Source organism: Pseudophryne corroboree, chromosome 7 (assembly GCF_028390025.1).
Source record: "Pseudophryne corroboree isolate aPseCor3 chromosome 7, aPseCor3.hap2, whole genome shotgun sequence".
Classification (NCBI taxonomy): Eukaryota; Metazoa; Chordata; class Amphibia; order Anura; family Myobatrachidae; genus Pseudophryne; species Pseudophryne corroboree.
In genome coordinates, this window is record NC_086450.1 from 24,777,010 (window position 1) to 24,795,638 (window position 18,629).

At 49.5% G+C, this 18,629-nt stretch overlaps 1 protein-coding gene across 1 annotated transcript in view; it reads right to left on the reverse strand.

Annotated features, from left to right (window-relative positions):
• Positions 1-18,629, reverse strand: part of ITGB5 (integrin subunit beta 5) — a 110,714-nt gene that overhangs the window by 54,533 nt on the left and 37,552 nt on the right. The window contains exons 6-8 of the mRNA XM_063932767.1: positions 17,141-17,302; positions 5,927-6,022; positions 5,759-5,848 (exon numbers count right to left, since the gene is read on the reverse strand). Coding sequence (XP_063788837.1) covers positions 5,759-5,848; positions 5,927-6,022; positions 17,141-17,302 — 348 coding nt within the window. The remainder of the gene's footprint in view (positions 1-5,758; positions 5,849-5,926; positions 6,023-17,140; positions 17,303-18,629) is intronic.

An 18,629-nucleotide genomic window follows, 5' to 3' on the forward strand; every position in this document is an offset into this window, starting at 1 on the left:
GCGTCAGGTCATTCACTTACACCAGCAAGAGAGCCATGTAAATGTTCAGAACGTAGAGTATCACGTGTCAGCATCAGGTCAGTCACTTACACCAGCAAGAGAGCCGTGTAAATGTTCAGAATGTAGAGTATTACGTGTCAGCGTCAGGTCAGTCACTTACACCAGCAAGAGAGCCGTGTAAATGTTCAGAACGTTGAGTATTATGTGTCAGCGTCAGGTCATTCACTTACACCGGCAAGAGAGCCATGTAAATGTTCAGAACGTAGAGTATCACGTGTCAGGTCATTCACTTACACCAGCAAGAGAGCCGTGTAAATATTCAGAACGTAGAGTATCACGTGTCAGCGTCAGGTCAGTCACTTACACCAGCAAGAGAGCCGTGTAAATGTTCAGAACGTAGAGTATCACGTGTCAGCATCAGGTCATTCACTTACACCAGCAAGAGAGCCGTGTAAATGTTCAGAACGTAGAGTATCACGTGTCAGCATCAGGTCATTCACTTACACCAGCAAGAGAGCCGTGTAAATGTTCAGAACGTAGAGTATCACGTGTCAGCGTCAGGTCAGTCACTTACACCAGCAAGAGCGCCGTGTAAATGTTCAGAACGTAGAGTATCACGTGTCAGCGTCAGGTCAGTCACTTACACCAGCAAGAGAGCCGTGTAAATGTTCAGAACGTAGAGTATCACGTGTCAGCATCAGGTCATTCACTTACACCAGCAAGAGAGCCATGTAAATGTTCAGAACGTAGAGAATCACGTGTCAGCGTCAGGTCAGTCACTTACACCAGCAAGAGAGCCGTGTAAATGTTCAGAACGTAGAGTATCACGTGTCAGCGTCAGGTCAGTCACTTACACCAGCAAGAGCGCCGTGTAAATGTTCAGAACGTAGAGTATCACGTGTCAGCGTCAGGTCAGTCACTTACACCAGCAAGAGAGCCGTGTAAATATTCAGAACGTAGAGTATCACGTGTCAGCGTCAGTTCAGTCACTTACACCAGCAAGAGAGCCATGTAAATGTTCAGAATGTAGAGAATCACGTGTCAGCGTCAGGTCAGTCACTTACACCAGCAAGAGCGCCGTGTAAATGTTCAGAACGTAGAGTATCACGTGTCAGCGTCAGGTCAGTCACTTACACCAGCAAGAGAGCCGTGTAAATATTCAGAACGTAGAGTATCACGTGTCAGCATCAGGTCATTCACTTACACCAGCAAGAGAGCCATGTAAATGTTCAGAACGTAGAGAATCACGTGTCAGCGTCAGGTCAGTCACTTACACCAGCAAGAGAGCCGTGTAAATGTTCAGAACGTAGAGTATCACGTGTCAGCGTCAGGTCAGTCACTTACACCAGCAAGAGCGCCGTGTAAATGTTCAGAACGTAGAGTATCACGTGTCAGCGTCAGGTCAGTCACTTACACCAGCAAGAGAGCCGTGTAAATATTCAGAACGTAGAGTATCACGTGTCAGCGTCAGTTCAGTCACTTACACCAGCAAGAGAGCCATGTAAATGTTCAGAACGTAGAGTATCACGTGTCAGCGTCAGGTCATTCACTTACACCGGCAAGAGAGCCGTGTAAATGTTCAGAACGTAGAGTATCATGTGTCAGCGTCAGGTCATTCACTTACACCAGCAAGAGAGCCATGTAAATGTTCAGAACGTAGAGTATCATGTGTCAGCGTCCGGTCAGTCACTTACACCAGCAAGAGAGCCGTGTAAATATTCAGAACGTAGAGTATCACGTGTCAGCGTCAGGTCATTCACTTACACCGGCAAGAGAGCCGTGTAAATATTCAGAACGTAGAGTATCACGTGTCAGCGTCAGGTCATTCACTTACACCAGCAAGAGAGCCATGTAAATGTTCAGAACGTAGAGTATCACGTGTCAGCATCAGGTCAGTCACTTACACCAGCAAGAGAGCCGTGTAAATGTTCAGAATGTAGAGTATTACGTGTCAGCGTCAGGTCAGTCACTTACACCAGCAAGAGAGCCGTGTAAATGTTCAGAACGTTGAGTATTATGTGTCAGCGTCAGGTCATTCACTTACACCGGCAAGAGAGCCATGTAAATGTTCAGAACGTAGAGTATCACGTGTCAGGTCATTCACTTACACCAGCAAGAGAGCCGTGTAAATATTCAGAACGTAGAGTATCACGTGTCAGCGTCAGGTCAGTCACTTACACCAGCAAGAGAGCCGTGTAAATGTTCAGAACGTAGAGTATCACGTGTCAGCATCAGGTCATTCACTTACACCAGCAAGAGAGCCATGTAAATGTTCAGAATGTAGAGAATCACGTGTCAGCGTCAGGTCAGTCACTTACACCAGCAAGAGAGCCGTGTAAATGTTCAGAACGTAGAGTATCACGTGTCAGCGTCAGGTCAGTCACTTACACCAGCAAGAGCGCCGTGTAAATGTTCAGAACGTAGAGTATCACGTGTCAGCGTCAGGTCAGTCACTTACACCAGCAAGAGAGCCGTGTAAATATTCAGAACGTAGAGTATCACGTGTCAGCGTCAGGTCAGTCACTTACACCAGCAAGAGAGCCGTGTAAATATTCAGAACGTAGAGTATCACGTGTCAGCGTCAGTTCAGTCACTTACACCAGCAAGAGAGCCATGTAAATGTTCAGAACGTAGAGTATCACGTGTCAGCGTCAGGTCATTCACTTACACCGGCAAGAGAGCCGTGTAAATGTTCAGAACGTAGAGTATCACGTGTCAGCGTCAGGTCATTCACTTACACCAGTAAGAGAGCCATGTAAATATTCAGAACGTAGAGTATCACGTGTCAGCGTCAGGTCAGTCACTTACACCAGCAAGAGAGCCGTGTAAATGTTCAGAACGTAGAGTATCACGTGTCAGCATCAGGTCATTCACTTACACCAGCAAGAGAGCCATGTAAATGTTCAGAACGTAGAGAATCACGTGTCAGCGTCAGGTCAGTCACTTACACCAGCAAGAGAGCCGTGTAAATGTTCAGAACGTAGAGTATCACGTGTCAGCGTCAGGTCAGTCACTTACACCAGCAAGAGCGCCGTGTAAATATTCAGAACGTAGAGTATCACGTGTCAGCGTCAGTTCAGTCACTTACACCAGCAAGAGAGCCATGTAAATGTTCAGAACGTAGAGTATCACGTGTCAGCGTCAGGTCATTCACTTACACCGGCAAGAGAGCCGTGTAAATGTTCAGAACGTAGAGTATCACGTGTCAGCGTCAGGTCATTCACTTACACCAGCAAGAGAGCCATGTAAATATTCAGAACGTAGAGTATCACGTGTCAGCGTCAGGTCAGTCACTTACACCAGCAAGAGAGCCGTGTAAATGTTCAGAACGTAGAGTATCACGTGTCAGCATCAGGTCATTCACTTACACCAGCAAGAGAGCCATGTAAATGTTCAGAACGTAGAGAATCACGTGTCAGCGTCAGGTCAGTCACTTACACCAGCAAGAGAGCCGTGTAAATGTTCAGAACGTAGAGTATCACGTGTCAGCGTCAGGTCAGTCACTTACACCAGCAAGAGCGCCGTGTAAATGTTCAGAACGTAGAGTATCACGTGTCAGCGTCAGGTCAGTCACTTACACCAGCAAGAGAGCCGTGTAAATATTCAGAACGTAGAGTATCACGTGTCAGCGTCAGTTCAGTCACTTACACCAGCAAGAGAGCCATGTAAATGTTCAGAACGTAGAGTATCACGTGTCAGCGTCAGGTCATTCACTTACACCGGCAAGAGAGCCGTGTAAATGTTCAGAACGTAGAGTATCATGTGTCAGCGTCAGGTCATTCACTTACACCAGCAAGAGAGCCATGTAAATGTTCAGAACGTAGAGTATCACGTGTCAGCGTCCGGTCAGTCACTTACACCAGCAAGAGAGCCGTGTAAATATTCAGAACGTAGAGTATCACGTGTCAGCGTCAGGTCATTCACTTACACCGGCAAGAGAGCCGTGTAAATATTCAGAACGTAGAGTATCACGTGTCAGCGTCAGGTCATTCACTTACACCAGCAAGAGAGCCATGTAAATGTTCAGAACGTAGAGTATCACGTGTCAGCATCAGGTCAGTCACTTACACCAGCAAGAGAGCCATGTAAATGTTCAGAATGTAGAGTATCACGTGTCAGCGTCAGGTCATTCACTTACACCGGCAAGAGAGCCGTGTAAATGTTCAGAACGTAGAGTATCATGTGTCAGCGTCAGGTCATTCACTTACACCAGCAAGAGAGCCATGTAAATGTTCAGAACGTAGAGTATCACGTGTCAGGTCAGTCACTTACACCAGCAAGAGAGCCGTGTAAATATTCAGAACGTAGAGTATCACGTGTCAGCGTCAGGTCATTCACTTACACCAGCAAGAGAGCCGTGTAAAATGTTCAGAACGTAGAGTATCACGTGTCAGCATCAGGTCATTCAGTTACACCAGCAAGAGCGCCGTGTAAAATGTTCAGAACGTAGAGTATCACGTGTCAGCATCAGGTCATTCAGTTACACCAGCAAGAGCGCCGTGTAAAATGTTCAGAACGTAGAGTATCACGTGTCAGCATCAGGTCATTCAGTTACACCAGCAAGAGCGCCGTGTAAAATGTTCAGAACGTAGAGTATCACGTGTCAGCATCAGGTCATTCAGTTACACCAGCAAGAGAGCCGTGTAAATATTCAGAACGTAGAGTATCACGCGTCAGGTCATTCACTTACACCAGCAAGAGCGCCGTGTAAATGTTCCCCAGACACCAGGGGCAGTGATACCGGATATACCTTACATAAACACCTATTCATTAGGAGACCGCAAGAAAAGGGAAAAACCCTGTAATACAACAGTCAGCTCCATGGACAAGTCCTTCCTATTTACAATACCAAGAACCCCAAAACGCTGAGCACATAAATATTATCTATAGACTATTCTGCATCTTATGCCACAAATTAAATCACTCTTGTTCTATTGCCACTGGTGTCACGGGTGTGGTATGTAGGATCAACCACACTTCGGTCGACAGTAACTAGGTTGACATGTTCTAGGTCGACATGAGGTTTTTCACTTTTTTTGGTGTCGTTTTCTCCGTACAGTGACCGGAAACCCCAATTAGTGCACCGTGTCCCCTCGCTTCGCTCGCCACGCTTCGGGCAAGGTGCCTCCCTCCGCTACCGCTGTGCTTGGCACAGGTCACCGTTCCAGATTGTAGTCCGCGTGGATCGTAAAGTATGAAAAAGTAAAAAAAAATGTAAAAATAAATAAATTTAAAATAATGAAAAACTCTTGTCATGCCGACCTAGAACATGTCGACCTAGACATTGTCAACCTAAGTGTGGTCGAGCTAGAGACCGGATCCAGTTATCACATAGGACATGTAAGTCTTAGGGGGAGATGTATCAAGCCTTGGAGAGAGATAAAGTGGAGCATTACTCTGCAGAAAGAGGAACAGAGAGCAGGGATCTAGGTGGATGAATCAGGACGTTTCTGTGGTTGAAATATGAACATCTGTCACAGTGGCGGATCCCCCCGGGCAGTTAGGGGAACAGCCGCCTCCTGCGGAAAGGTGTCCAGACTTTAACTCATCCTTCAACACACCGTCGACAGGTAGAGCGTTCAGACGCATCACAGACAGCAAAACTGTGAGCGGGATAAAAAGAGGAACACGGACAGGGGGAGCCAAACAACCACACAGAACCAGAAAGCAGCTGTCTAACGGTCCCATAACCAGGGTGTCAGACCACGTCATATCCCTGCATCTGCATGGGCACCGATAACACAAAAGTGACACTTACATTGTAGGAGTTCACAATGAGCTGGAGGATATTTTGGGAGCTCTGGTCCAGAATCTCCACCGTGGTGCCGGGAATCAGGGCTGTGAAATTCTTCATGGAAAGAAAGAAGAAATGCGGTCACTTCCGAGCCGCCCCGCGTATTACATCCTGCAGGTCCTGATACCATACCTTGTAGAGCAAATAATGGCTTCTGGTCACAGCGAATATCAGATGGATGTTGTTCTCCGACAGCTTCTCCCCGAGAAGAGCCAGGGACGGGTAATCCTGGGAAGACAGAGTCACACATTAGGCACCTCCAAACCTGGATCCCACTCCAAAAAATACTCATCCCCAACACCCAAAATGTGAATAACACTCATCCACAACACCCCATATGCGAATAACACTCATCCCCAACACCCCAACTACAATAAAAACACCCCGATACTCTTTTAGTGTTGCAATAAATATAAAACATCCGGGGTTACTGGTATAGGAAGAATGTATTCCATCTAACCAGATATTAAACCCCCTCTTTTACAGCGTGCTATAAATAGGACTTTGTGCTGTAACCCTGCACTGTCCCGAATTTCTCTCCCATCTGTTTTTTAGATTAATTAAATATTAGATTGCGAGCCCTGCGCTACAGAACGTTTATTCTGCGTGCACCAATGTACAGATGCTATAAGTGACTCTAGTATAAAACTAATTATAATTTACTTACAAAGCTGAGTACACACTACAGCAACCTGACGGGGGACCCCCAGCTGCGCCGACAGAGAGGCCGATTCGGGCAAGCATATACACTTACCGATCGGCTGCTTGATACGCCAGTCCTGACATCACAGCTGGGCGGACATTTGAATTTGCCAGTCCAGATGCAACCAGTGCACAGGGCAGTTGGCGGACCGCCCATACACACAGCCAGAGGCGCCGACACATCTGCAGATATATCTGCAGTGGCTGTGCGATACGTATTGTATGTACACACCCGCTGATCGACTTGCAATAAGTCGCCCGTTTGATCAAATGGACATCACAGTTTAATATGCATCATTATAATAATTGTACTGCAGTTTATGGTGGACAGAATACATAGAGCACAGGCTGCGGCAGGGACAGCCCTTTTCTCCAGTGCAGCGAGGCAGTTAAATCGCTTTACAGTTCACAGCCAATGAGGCGCGATGTGACAGGCCAGAGAGGCTTCCTGTATAAATAACACATGCTCTGCATGCCCCCAGAGCGCAGACCCCCCCAGCTCAGCGGGAATGTGGCCCTTGATCCCACGTCTGATGCTAAACAGACAACACACAGCCGGCAACTTCCAATTCTTAGTATGTTTATGAAATAGACAAAATATCAGATACACTCCGGATGTTTATATCATTTTATAGCCCACTCCGCTCTCTGGAGAAACGCTCTCTGGTAGCAGCGGCTGTACAAGGATTCGGGGGTAATACAGTTACTCTCACACACGGGAGTAGCACAGGACCATCTAAGTAAGGAAGGTACGGGACCTGTTCCTCTCGGCTTCCCCAAGGCTCACCTCCTCTGCTCTTCTCTATCTAGAACACATCTCTTGAGAGACGAGTAACCTCATTTGTCCTTCAGTATCATTTCTATGCAGAGGATACTCAAACGTATTTATCCTGTCTGGATCTTTCACCATCTGTGCTGGCCCGTGTCGCTGTCTTCTGAGAGATTTTTATTCCCACCCGTCAATCTCTAGTAACAATCAGCCCTTCCCCTTTAGCTCACCGCCTAGGTGTCATCCTAGACTCTGAACTAGCAATTGTCCGGTATCCGGCTGACAGATCTACAGTAAAATAATGGTCAACCCCAAATGGTCGCCATGCAAAAAAGTCGACAGGTTACAGGTAGACAGTGCTTAAGTACGAAGGATCGACACGTTCAAAAGGCGACAAATGTCGACAAAATAAAAATCTTTTTTTTTTCCCCAACTTCATCATTTACCAGCCACGTGGACTACGATTGGGAATAGTAATCTTGCCTGAAGCGTGGCGAGTGAGCTCATTTGGCTCAAATATGGTGATACATACAGAATGACACCAGAAAAAAAAAAAAAAAAAACTTGTGTCGACCATTTTCATGTCAACCTTTTCTTCTTTCTACATTTTAACACTGTTGACCATTTGGGATTGACCTCGACTGTTTATCTTTTTAATGCAGATCTATTGAACTACACATCCTTTGTTCACCAAATTGATAGAGTTTCCAAATCCTGTTACATGCAGCTAATACCCCTTTTCCACTAGTGATGCGGGTCGCAGCCGGGAGCCTGACACGGGTGCTACTCAGCTGCGACCCGCATCAGAGCCCTCTTTCCCGCTGCACTTACCAACCCGGCATATTGCCGGGTTAGGGACGCTGCTGGTGACGCGGCAGGGGCGGCGCTGGTAGATCACATGATCTTCCAGCGCCGCCCTTCCATACACTGTGAACGGGAGCCATGTCGCATCGACGCGGCTTCCGTTTACACTGCACGGCTTACCGGGTTGCTACCCGGGTAGGATTCCCAGATCACTTGATCCGGGTTTTTGCAGAGGGAGCCGTTTCCACTAGCAAAAAAACACGGGTAAATGCGCGCCCCCGTGCATTTACCAGTGTTTTTTGAGCTAGTGGAAAAGGGGTATAAGAAATGTTTACAGAACATACCTGTATCTTAAGGGGGGTAGACGCGGAGATCTTACTAGATTGCTTAGAAATTAAGCATGGATCTCTCCGTGTATATGCCCCATGGCGATAGCGATGCGCGGCCCCGCACGTCTCTATCACCATATGAGACTGGCCTGCAGGCCAATCTAGTCTATCGCTCGGATGGTGTAATGATTAGCATTACAGCCTCACAGCACTGAGGTCATGGGTTCCATTCCCACCATGGCTCTAACTGTGTGGAGTTTGTATATTCTCCCCGTGCTTGCATGGGTTTCCTCCGGGTACTCCGGTTTCCTCCCACAATCCAAAAATATACTGGTAGGTTAATTGGATCCCAACACAAATTAACCCTAGTGTGAATGTCTGTGTGTACATGTGATAGGGTATATAGAGTGTTTGCTCCACTGGGGCAGGGACCGATGTGAATGGGCAAATATTCTCTGTACAGCGCTGCGGAATACGTGTGCGCTATATAAAATAAGAATTTACTTACCGATAATTCTATTTCTCGGAGTCCGTATTGGATGCTGGGGTTCCTGAAAGGACCATGGGGAATAGCGGCTCCGCAGGAGACAGGGCACAAAAAGTAAAGCTTTAGGATCAGGTGGTGTGCACTGGCTCCTCCCCCTATGACCCTCCTCCAAGCCTCAGTTAGGTACTGTGCCCGGACGAGCGTACACAATAAGGAAGGATTTTGAATCCCGGGTAAGACTCATACCAGCCACACCAATCACACTGTACAACCTGTGATCTGAACCCAGTTAACAGTATGATAACAGCGGAGCCTCTGAAAGATGGCTCACAACAATAATAACCCGATTTTTGTAACTATGTACAAGTAATGCAGATAATCCGCACTTGGGATGGGCGCCCAGCATCCACTACGGACTCCGAGAAATAGAATTATCGGTAAGTAAATTCTTATTTTCTCTATCGTCCTAGTGGATGCTGGGGTTCCTGAAAGGACCATGGGGATTATACCAAAGCTCCCAAACGGGCGGGAGAGTGCGGATGACTCTGCAGCACCGAATGAGAGAACTCCAGGTCCTCCTTAGCCAGGGTATCAAATTTGTAGGATTTTACAAACGTGTTTGCCCCTGACTAAATAGCCGCTCGGCAAAGTTGTAAAGCCGAGACCCCTCGGGCAGCCGCCCAAGATGAGCCCACCTTCCTTGTGGAATGGGCATTTACATATTTTGGCTGTGGCAGGCCTGCCACAGAATGTGCAAGCTGAATTGTATTACACATCCAACTAGCAAAAGTCTGCTTAAAAGCAAGAGCACCCAGTTTGTTGGGTGCATACAGGATAACAGCAAGTCAGTTTTCCTGACTCCAGCCGTCCTGGAACCTATATTTTCAGGGCCCTGACCACATCTAGCAACTTGGAGTCCTCCAAGTCCCTAGTAGGCGCAAGACACCACAATAAGCTGGTTCAGGTGAAACACTGACACCACCTTAGGGAGAGAACTGGGGACGAGTCCGCAGCTCTGCCCTGTCCGAATGGACAAACAGATATGGGCTTTTTTGAGAAAAAAACCACCAATTTGACACTCGCCTGGTTCAGGCCAGGTCCAAGAGCATGTTCACTTTTCATGTGAGATGCTTCAAATCCACAGATTTGACTGGTTTTAAACCAATGTGTTTTGAGGAATCCCAGAACTACGTTGAGATCCCACAGTGCCACTGGAGGCACAAAAGGGGGTTGTATATGCAATACTCCCTTGACAAAACTTCTGGACTTCAGGAACTGAAGCCAATTCTTTCTGGAAGAAAAATCGACAGGGCCGAAATTTGAACCTTAATGGACCCCAATTTGAGGCCCATAGACACTCCTGTTTGCAAGAAATGCAGGAATCGACCGAGTTGAAATTTCTTCGTGGGGCCTTCCTGGCCTCACACCACGCAACATATTTTCGCCACATGTGGTGATAATGTTGTGTGGTCACCTCCTTTCTGGCTTTGACCAGGGTAGGAATGACCTCTTCCTGAATGCCTTTTCCCTTAGGATCCGGCGTTCCACCGCCATGCCGTCAAACGCAGCTGCGGTAAGTCTTGGAACAGACATGGTACTTGCTGAAACAAGTCCCTTCTTAGCGGCAGAGGCCATAAGTCCTCTGTGAGCATCTCTTGAAGTTCCGGGTACCAAGTCCTTCTTGGCCAATCCGGAGCCATGAGTATAGTTCTTACTCCTCTATGTCTTATAATTCTCAGTACCTTAGGTATGAAAAGCAGAGGATGGAACACATACACCGACTGGTACACCCACGGTGTTACCAGAACGTCCACAGCTATTGCCTGAGGGTCTCTTAACCTGGCGCAATACCTGTCCCGTTTTTTGTTCAGACGGGACGCCATCATGTCCACCTTTGGTAATTCCCAACGGTTTACAATTATGTGGAAAACTTCCCCATGAAGTTCCCACTCTGCCGGGTGGAGGTCGTGCCTACTGAGGAAGTCTGCTTCCCAGTTTCCATTCCCGGAATGAAACACTGCTGACAGTGCTATCACATGATTTTCCGCCCAGCGAAAAGTCCTTGCAGTTTTTGCCACTGCCCTCCTGCTTCTTGTGCCGCCCTGTCTATTTACGTGGGCGACTGCCGTGATGTTTTATCCCACTGGATCAATACCGGCTGACCTTGAAGCAGAGGTCTTGCTAAGCTTAGAGCATTATAAATTTACCCTTAGCTATATTTATGTGGAGAAAAATCTCCAGACTTGATCACACTCCCTGGAAATTTTTTCCTTGTGTGACTGCTCCCCAGCCTCTCGGGCTGGCCTCCGTGGTCACCAACATCCAAAACTGAATGCCGAATCTGCGGCCCTCTAGAAGATGAGCACTCTGTAACCACCACAGGAGAGACACCCTTGTCCTTGGATATAGGGTTATCCGCTGATGCATCTGAAGATGCGATCCGGACCATTTGTCCAGCAGATCCCACTGAAAAGTTCTTGCATGAAATCTGCCGACTGGAATTGCTTCGAAGGAAGTCACCATTTTTTTACCATGGCCCTTGTGCAATGATGCACTGATTTTAGGAGGTTCCTGACTAGCTCGGATAACTCCCTGGCTTTCTCTTCCGGGAGAAACACCTTTTTCTGGACTGTGTCCAGAATCATCCCTAAGCACAGGAGACTTGTTGTCGGGATCAGCTGCGATTTTGGAATATTTAGAATCCACCCCTGCTGTTGTAACAGTATCCGAGATAGTGCTACTCCGACCTCCAACTGTTCCCTGGACTTTGCCCTTATCAGGAGATCGTCCAAGTAAGGGATAATTAAGACGCCTTTTCTTCGAAGAAGAACCATCATTTCGGCCATTACCTTGGTAAAGACCCGGGGTGCCGTAGACAATCCAAACGGCAGCGTCTGAAACTGATAGTGACAGTTCTGTACCACGAACCTGAGGTACCCTTAGTGATAAGGGCAAATTTGGGACATGGAGGTAAGCATCCCTGATGTCTCGGGACACCATATAGTCCCCTTCTTTCCGGTTCGTTATCACTGCTCTGAGTGACTCCATCTTGATTTGAACCTTTGTAAGTGTTCAAATTTTTTTAGATTTAGAATAGGTCTCACCTAGCCTTCTGGCTTCAGTACCACAATATAGTGTGGAATAATACCCCTTTTCTTGTTGTAGGAGGGGTAATTTAATTATCACCTGCTGGGAATACAGCTCGTGAATTGTTTCCCATACTGCCTCCTTGTCGGAGGGAGACCTTGGTAAAGCAGACTTCAGGAGCCTGCGCAGGGGAAACGTCTCGACGTTCCAATCTGTACCCCTGGGATACTACTTGTAGGATCCAGGGGTCCTGTACGGTCTCAGCGTCATGCTGAGAACTTGGTAGAAGCGGTGGAGGGCTTCTGTTCCTGGGAATGGGCTGCCTGCTGCAGTCTTCTTCCCTTTCCTCTATCCCTGGGCAGATATGACTCTTATAGGGACGAAAGGACTGAAGCTGAAAAGACGGTGTCTTTTTCTGCAGAGATGTGACTTAGGGTAAAAACGGTGGATTTTCCAGCAGTTGCCGTGGCCACCAGGTCCGATGGACCGACCCCAAATAACTCCTCTTCCTTTATACGGCAATACACCTTTGTGCCGTTTGGAATCTGCATCACCTGACCACTGTCGTGTCCATAAACATCTTCTGGCAGATATGGACATCGCACTTACTCTTGATGCCAGAGTGCAAATATCCCTCTGTGCATCTCGCATATATAGAAATACATCCTTTAAATGCTCTATAGTCAATAAAATACTGTCCCTGTCAAGGGTATCAATATTTTTAGTCAGGGAATCCGACCAAGCCCCCCCAGCTCTGCACATCCAGGCTGAGGCGATCGCTGGTCGCAGTATAACACCAGTATGTGTGTATATACTTTTTATGATATTTTCCAGCCTCCTGTCAGCTGGCTCCTTGAGGACGGCCCTATCTATAGACGGTACCGCCACTTGTTTTGATAAGCGTGTGAGCGCCTTATCCACCCTAAGGGGTGTTTCCCAACGCGCCCTAAGTTCTGGCGGGAAAGGGTATACCGCCCATATTTTCTATCGGGGGGAACCCACGCATCATCACACACTTCATTTAATTTATCTGATTCAGGAAAAACTACGGTAGTTTTTTCACATCCCACATAATACCCTCTTTTGTGGTACTTGTAGTATCAGAAATATGTAACACCTCCTTCATTGCCCTTAACGTGTGGCCCTAATAAGGAATACGTTTGTTTATTCACCGTCGACACTGGATTCAGTGTCCCTGTCTGTGTCTGTGTCGACCGACTAAAGTAAACGGGCGTTTTAAAACCCCTGACGGTGTTTTTGAGACGTCTGGACCGGTACTAATTGTTTGTCGGCCGTCTCATGTCGTCAACCGACCTTGGCGCGTGTTGACATTATCACGTAATTCCCTAAATAAGCCATCCATTCCGGTGTCGACTCCCTAGAGAGTGACATCACCATTACAGGCAATTGCTCCGCCTCCTCACCAACATCGTCCTCATACATGTCGACACACACGTACCGACACACAGCACACACACAGGGAATGCTCTGATAGAGGACAGGACCTACTAGCCCTTTGGAGAGACAGAGGGAGAGTTTGCCAGCACACACCAAAAACGCTATAATTATATAGGGACAACCTTATATAAGTGTTTTCCCTTATAGCATCTTTTTTATATATTTCTAACGCCAAATCAGTGCCCCCCCTCTCTGTTTTAACCCTGTTTCTGTAGTGCAGTGCAGGGGAGAGCCTGGGAGCCTTCCCTCCAGCCTTTCTGTGAGGGAAAATGGCGCTGTGTGCTGAGGAGATAGGCCCCGCCCCTTTTTCGGCGGCCTCGTCTCCCGCTCTTAACGGATTCTGGCAGGGGTTAAATATCTCCATATAGCCCCCGGAGGCTATATGTGAGGTATTTTTAGCCAAAAAAGGTTTTCATTTGCCTCCCAGGGCGCCCCCCTCCCAGCGCCCTGCACCCTCAGTGACTGCCGTGTGAAGTGTGCTGAGAGGAAAATGGCGCACAGCTGCAGTGCTGTGCGCTACCTTAAGAAGACTGAGGAGTCTTCTGCCGCCGATTCTGGACCTCTTCTCGTTTCAGCATCTGCAAGGGGGCCGGCGGCGAGGCTCCGGTGACCATCCAGGCTGTACCTGTGATCGTCCCTCTGGAGCTAATGTCCAGTAGCCAAGAAGCCAATCCATCCTGCACGCAGGTGAGTTCACTTCTTCTCCCCTAAGTCCCTCGTTGCAGTGATCCTGTTGCCAGCAGGACTCACTGTAAAATAAAAAACCTAAGCTAAACTTTTCTAAGCAGCTCTTTAGGAGAGCCACCTAGATTGCACCCTTCTCGGCCGGGCACAAAAATCTAACTGAGGCTTGGAGGAGGGTCATAGGGGGAGGAGCCAGTGCACACCACCTGATCCTAAAGCTTTACTTTTTGTGCCCTGTCTCCTGCGGAGCCGCTATTCCCCATGGTCCTTTCAGGAACCCCAGCATCCACTAGGACGATAGAGAAATAACTGGTAATAATAATAATAATAATAATAACAATAGTAATTTCACCACTGGGTAAAATGAGCAGGCCCCCCCCCCCCCCCTCGCTCAGCACACATCGCGCTGTGCGCTGAGCGGGGGAGAGCTGTGCGCTGAGCGGGGGGAGAGGTGTGTGCTGAGCAGGGGGAGAGGTGTGCGCTGAGCAGGGGGAGAGCTGCGCGCTGAGCGGGGGAGAGCTGTGCGCTGAGCGGGGGGAGAGGTGTGTGCTGAGCAGGGGGAGAAGTGTGCGCTGAGCAGGGGGAGAGCTGCGCGCTGAGCGGGGGAGAGCTGTGCGCTGAGCGGGGGGAGAGGTGTGAGCGGGGGGAGAGGTGTGTGCTGAGCAGAGGGAGAGCTGCGCGCTGAGCGGGGGAGAGGTGTGTGCTGAGCGGGGGGAGAGGTGTGAGCGGGGGGAGAGGTGTGTGCTGAGCGGGGGGAGAGGTGTGTGCTGAGCGGGGGGAGAGGTGTGTGCTGAGCGGGGGGAGAGGTGTGAGCGGGGGGAGAGGTGCGTGCTGAGCGGGGGGAGAGGTGTGTGCTGAGCGGGGGGAGAGGTGTGTGCTGAGCGGGGGGAGAGGTGTGTGCTGAGCGGGGGGAGAGGTGTGTGCTGAGCGGGGGAGAGGTGTGAGCGGGGGGAGAGGTGAGGTGTGTGCTGAGCGGGGGGAGAGGTGTGTGCTGAGCGGGGGGAGAGGTGAGGTGTGTGCTGAGCGGGGGGAGAGGTGTGTGCTGAGCGGGGGGAGAGGTGTGTGCTGAGCGGGGGGAGAGGTGTGTGCTGAGCGGGGGAGAGGTGTGAGCGGGGGGAGAGGTGAGGTGTGTGCTGAGCGGGGAGAGGTGTGTGCTGAGCGAGGAGAGGTGTGCGCTGAGCGGGGGGAGAGGTGTGCGCTGAGCAGGGGGAGAGGTGTGCGCTGAGCGGGGGGAGAGCTGCGCGCTGAGCGGGGGAGAGCTGTGCGCTAAGCGGGGGGAGAGGTGTGTGTTGAGCAGGGGGAGAGGTGTGCGCTGAGCAGGGGGAGAGCTGCGCGCTGAGCAGGGGGAGAGCTGCGCGCTGAGCGGGGGGGGAGGTGTGTGCTGAGCGGGGGGAGAGGTGTGCTGAGCGGGGGAAGAGGTGTGTGGGGAGAGGTGTGTGCTGAGCGAGGGGAGAGGTGTGAGCTGAGCGGTCTGTGATAGATCGCTCAGCACACACCTCCCCCGTGTGTACGGGGCTTTACACAAGACACGGCAAAATCTGTAATCCATGCACGCATTACCGGTCTTCCCCATAACACACTCTCACCCCTACAATCTACACCGAATGCAGCGGTGAGGCGGCTCTTCCTCGCTAAACGTTCATCGTCTGCTGTTCCGCATCAGATTGGCTGCATCTCAATATCTCCCAGATCCACCTCTCATTTCCACCCACTACTTGCCTTGCCTGGCGGCCCCCACTCTATGGAATGCCCACAACAGGACTATCCTCTAGTCTCTAAACCTTCAACCACTCCCTGAAAATCACCTCTTCGGACAACTATACGGGATCCCGGTAGTCACATGACAGACACCAGCATCCCAACCATGAGAATGCCAACAGGGAATGGGGTAATTAATTTAACCCTACCCTAAACTGCCTTGGGTGGCGGCTAGGGCTAAGATAGCGGGGGTGGCAGCTATGGCTAAGACCCCCAGTGCCTAACCCTAGTACACACCACCCTCCCCGGGTCCTAACCCTAAGAGGGGGCCCGAGACTTGCCCTCAGAATGTCGGCATTCCAGCATCGGTCAACCTCCATATACTGTTCTATGTAACTACCTCCCCTTTATACAGTCCACACAAAACTTACATGTGTTCTCTTTCCACACTCTCACATCCTCCTGACCGCAGGCCAACAATCCTGTGTGACCGGATCATACACCCCACCAACATCCTCTGCAACCTGGCTCGCCCATTATACAATAGGTAGCACCAATCCTGGTGAACTCCCTGCAAGCTTGCAAGCAGGGCCCTCCTACCTCTGTCTGTCATTACCCAGTCTTGTCTTCTTAATGTTTTGTTCCCAACGGAATACGCCGGTGCTATATAAAGAACGGTTAATACTGGTAATAATATTGGACAACATAGCTGGGTGTGATGATACTTATAAATCTGATGTAAGGCTTGTTAAAGTGAACCCAGCTCTGTACACAGCGGTGGCAGCCAATCAGTTCGCCAGGAGACGGTGACATCATTGAGGCACTGACGGGCCAATACTCACGGGCAGTTCCCTGGTACACGGATGGGTGTAGGCGATGGGAGCACTTTAAAGGGTTACTCCCTTTAGGATAACCATGGCTAGCGTACCATAAGGGGTTCCTCCCCTAAAAGGACTACACAGCTGAACACACGGATGGAAATAATAATAATGATCAGCCTCGCAGGGGTACACAGTGCCGGGTATAGGCGGACGACGCAAACTTCTGCTGCTGCAGGGTCATATGGCTGACCCCCCCAGTGTGCACCAGAGCTGGCTGCACTTCCATCCTTCCCCACCCCCTTCAAATACGCAGAGAACACATGGTAATAATAAGGTCAGACGCCAAGAGAGGACAATCTGCAACCGTTGTAACACTCTCTGGAGAACGTCTGCACCCGTGTAACGAACCCCTACCAATATACAGGGAACCCCTACTATAGTGACACCTGGTACTGGTCAGGAAAGGAAGCCTGGTCTCCAGCACGATGGGGGCAGAAGGGCACTTACCAGCTGTGCGGCAGCGCTGTACTCATTATCCGCGTTCAGGTGGCACTGCCCATCATGAGGCTGCACCAGGCCGGCCAGTTTGCCATCCAGTGCGATATGCGGGACGTCGTCAGTAGTAATGACCAGCAGGTGAGAGGCCTCGGTCCTCCAGCCGATCTTTTCCTGGAGGAGAAACATTCACAACGGATTATAATACATAATAATAAGATATTTTCTGCACTGTAATTACAGCCGTTTAGGGATCGGTGACCCGGCACAGGGAGACACAATAAGGGGACAGAAATGACGGGTTGCAGGGGTAACGACCTGCAGGAACTCTCCGACCCCGTCAGTTCCCGATACAGACAGAGCACCACAGTGTTATCGAGTTTACATTCCCCCCCGTGTCCTCCGGGACCTCCCATCTGTCCCAACAACTAATCCTGAAATAGTTACTGTTATCCATCCAAACCTCCGGGAAGCTGCGGAATCATCAAGGCTCCTGTAATTGTCTCCGGGAATTGCGCCATTATTTATCGGACAGAAAAATCTGCAGCTCCTGACCCCTTCCCACAATGGCCCTATTACCCCTGACTGCTCCCCCACTAAGCACTATATACATGGGAGAGAGAGAGACAGCACCGACACCTCACTGTAATCCATCCCTACACCCTGCACCCTCGAGAGAAGGTTTCCCAAATATACCCCTTCACCCCTGACAGCTGGTATCTCATGCATTATGCATCACTTACCAATGATCGGCAGCCACCCCAACCGAGGTCAGAGAGACATCACTCAGATATCGGGGTACAGTCACCTGTCGTATATACATATCCGTATACATAGCAGGAGACAGATCGCCCCCAGATATCAGGGTACAGTCACCTCTCATATCACTGCCTATATATATCTGTATACACAGCAGGAGACAGACCACCCTCAGATATCGGGGTACAGTCACCTCTCGTATCACCACCTATATATATCCGTATACACAGCAGGAGACAGACTACTCCCAGATATCGGGGTACAGTCACCTCTCGTATCACCGCTTATATATATCTGTATACACAGCAGGAGACAGACCACCCTCAGATATCGGGGTACAGTCCCCTCTCGTATCACCACCTATATATATCCGTATACACAGCAGGAGACAGACTACTCCCAGATATCGGGGTACAGTCACCTCTCGTGTCACCACCTATATATATATCTCCGTATACACAGCAGGAGACAGACCACCCCCAGATATCGGGGTAGTCACCTCTCGTATTACCGCCTATATATATATATCCGTATACACAGCAGGAGGCAGACCACCCCCAGATATCAGGGTACAGTCACCTCTCGTATCACCTCCTATATATATATATATCGGTATACACAGCAGGAGACAGACCACCCCCAGATATCGGGGTACAGTCACCTCTCGTATCACCGCCTATATATATATCCGTATACACAGGAGACAGACCACCCCCAGATATCGGGGTACAGTCACCACTCG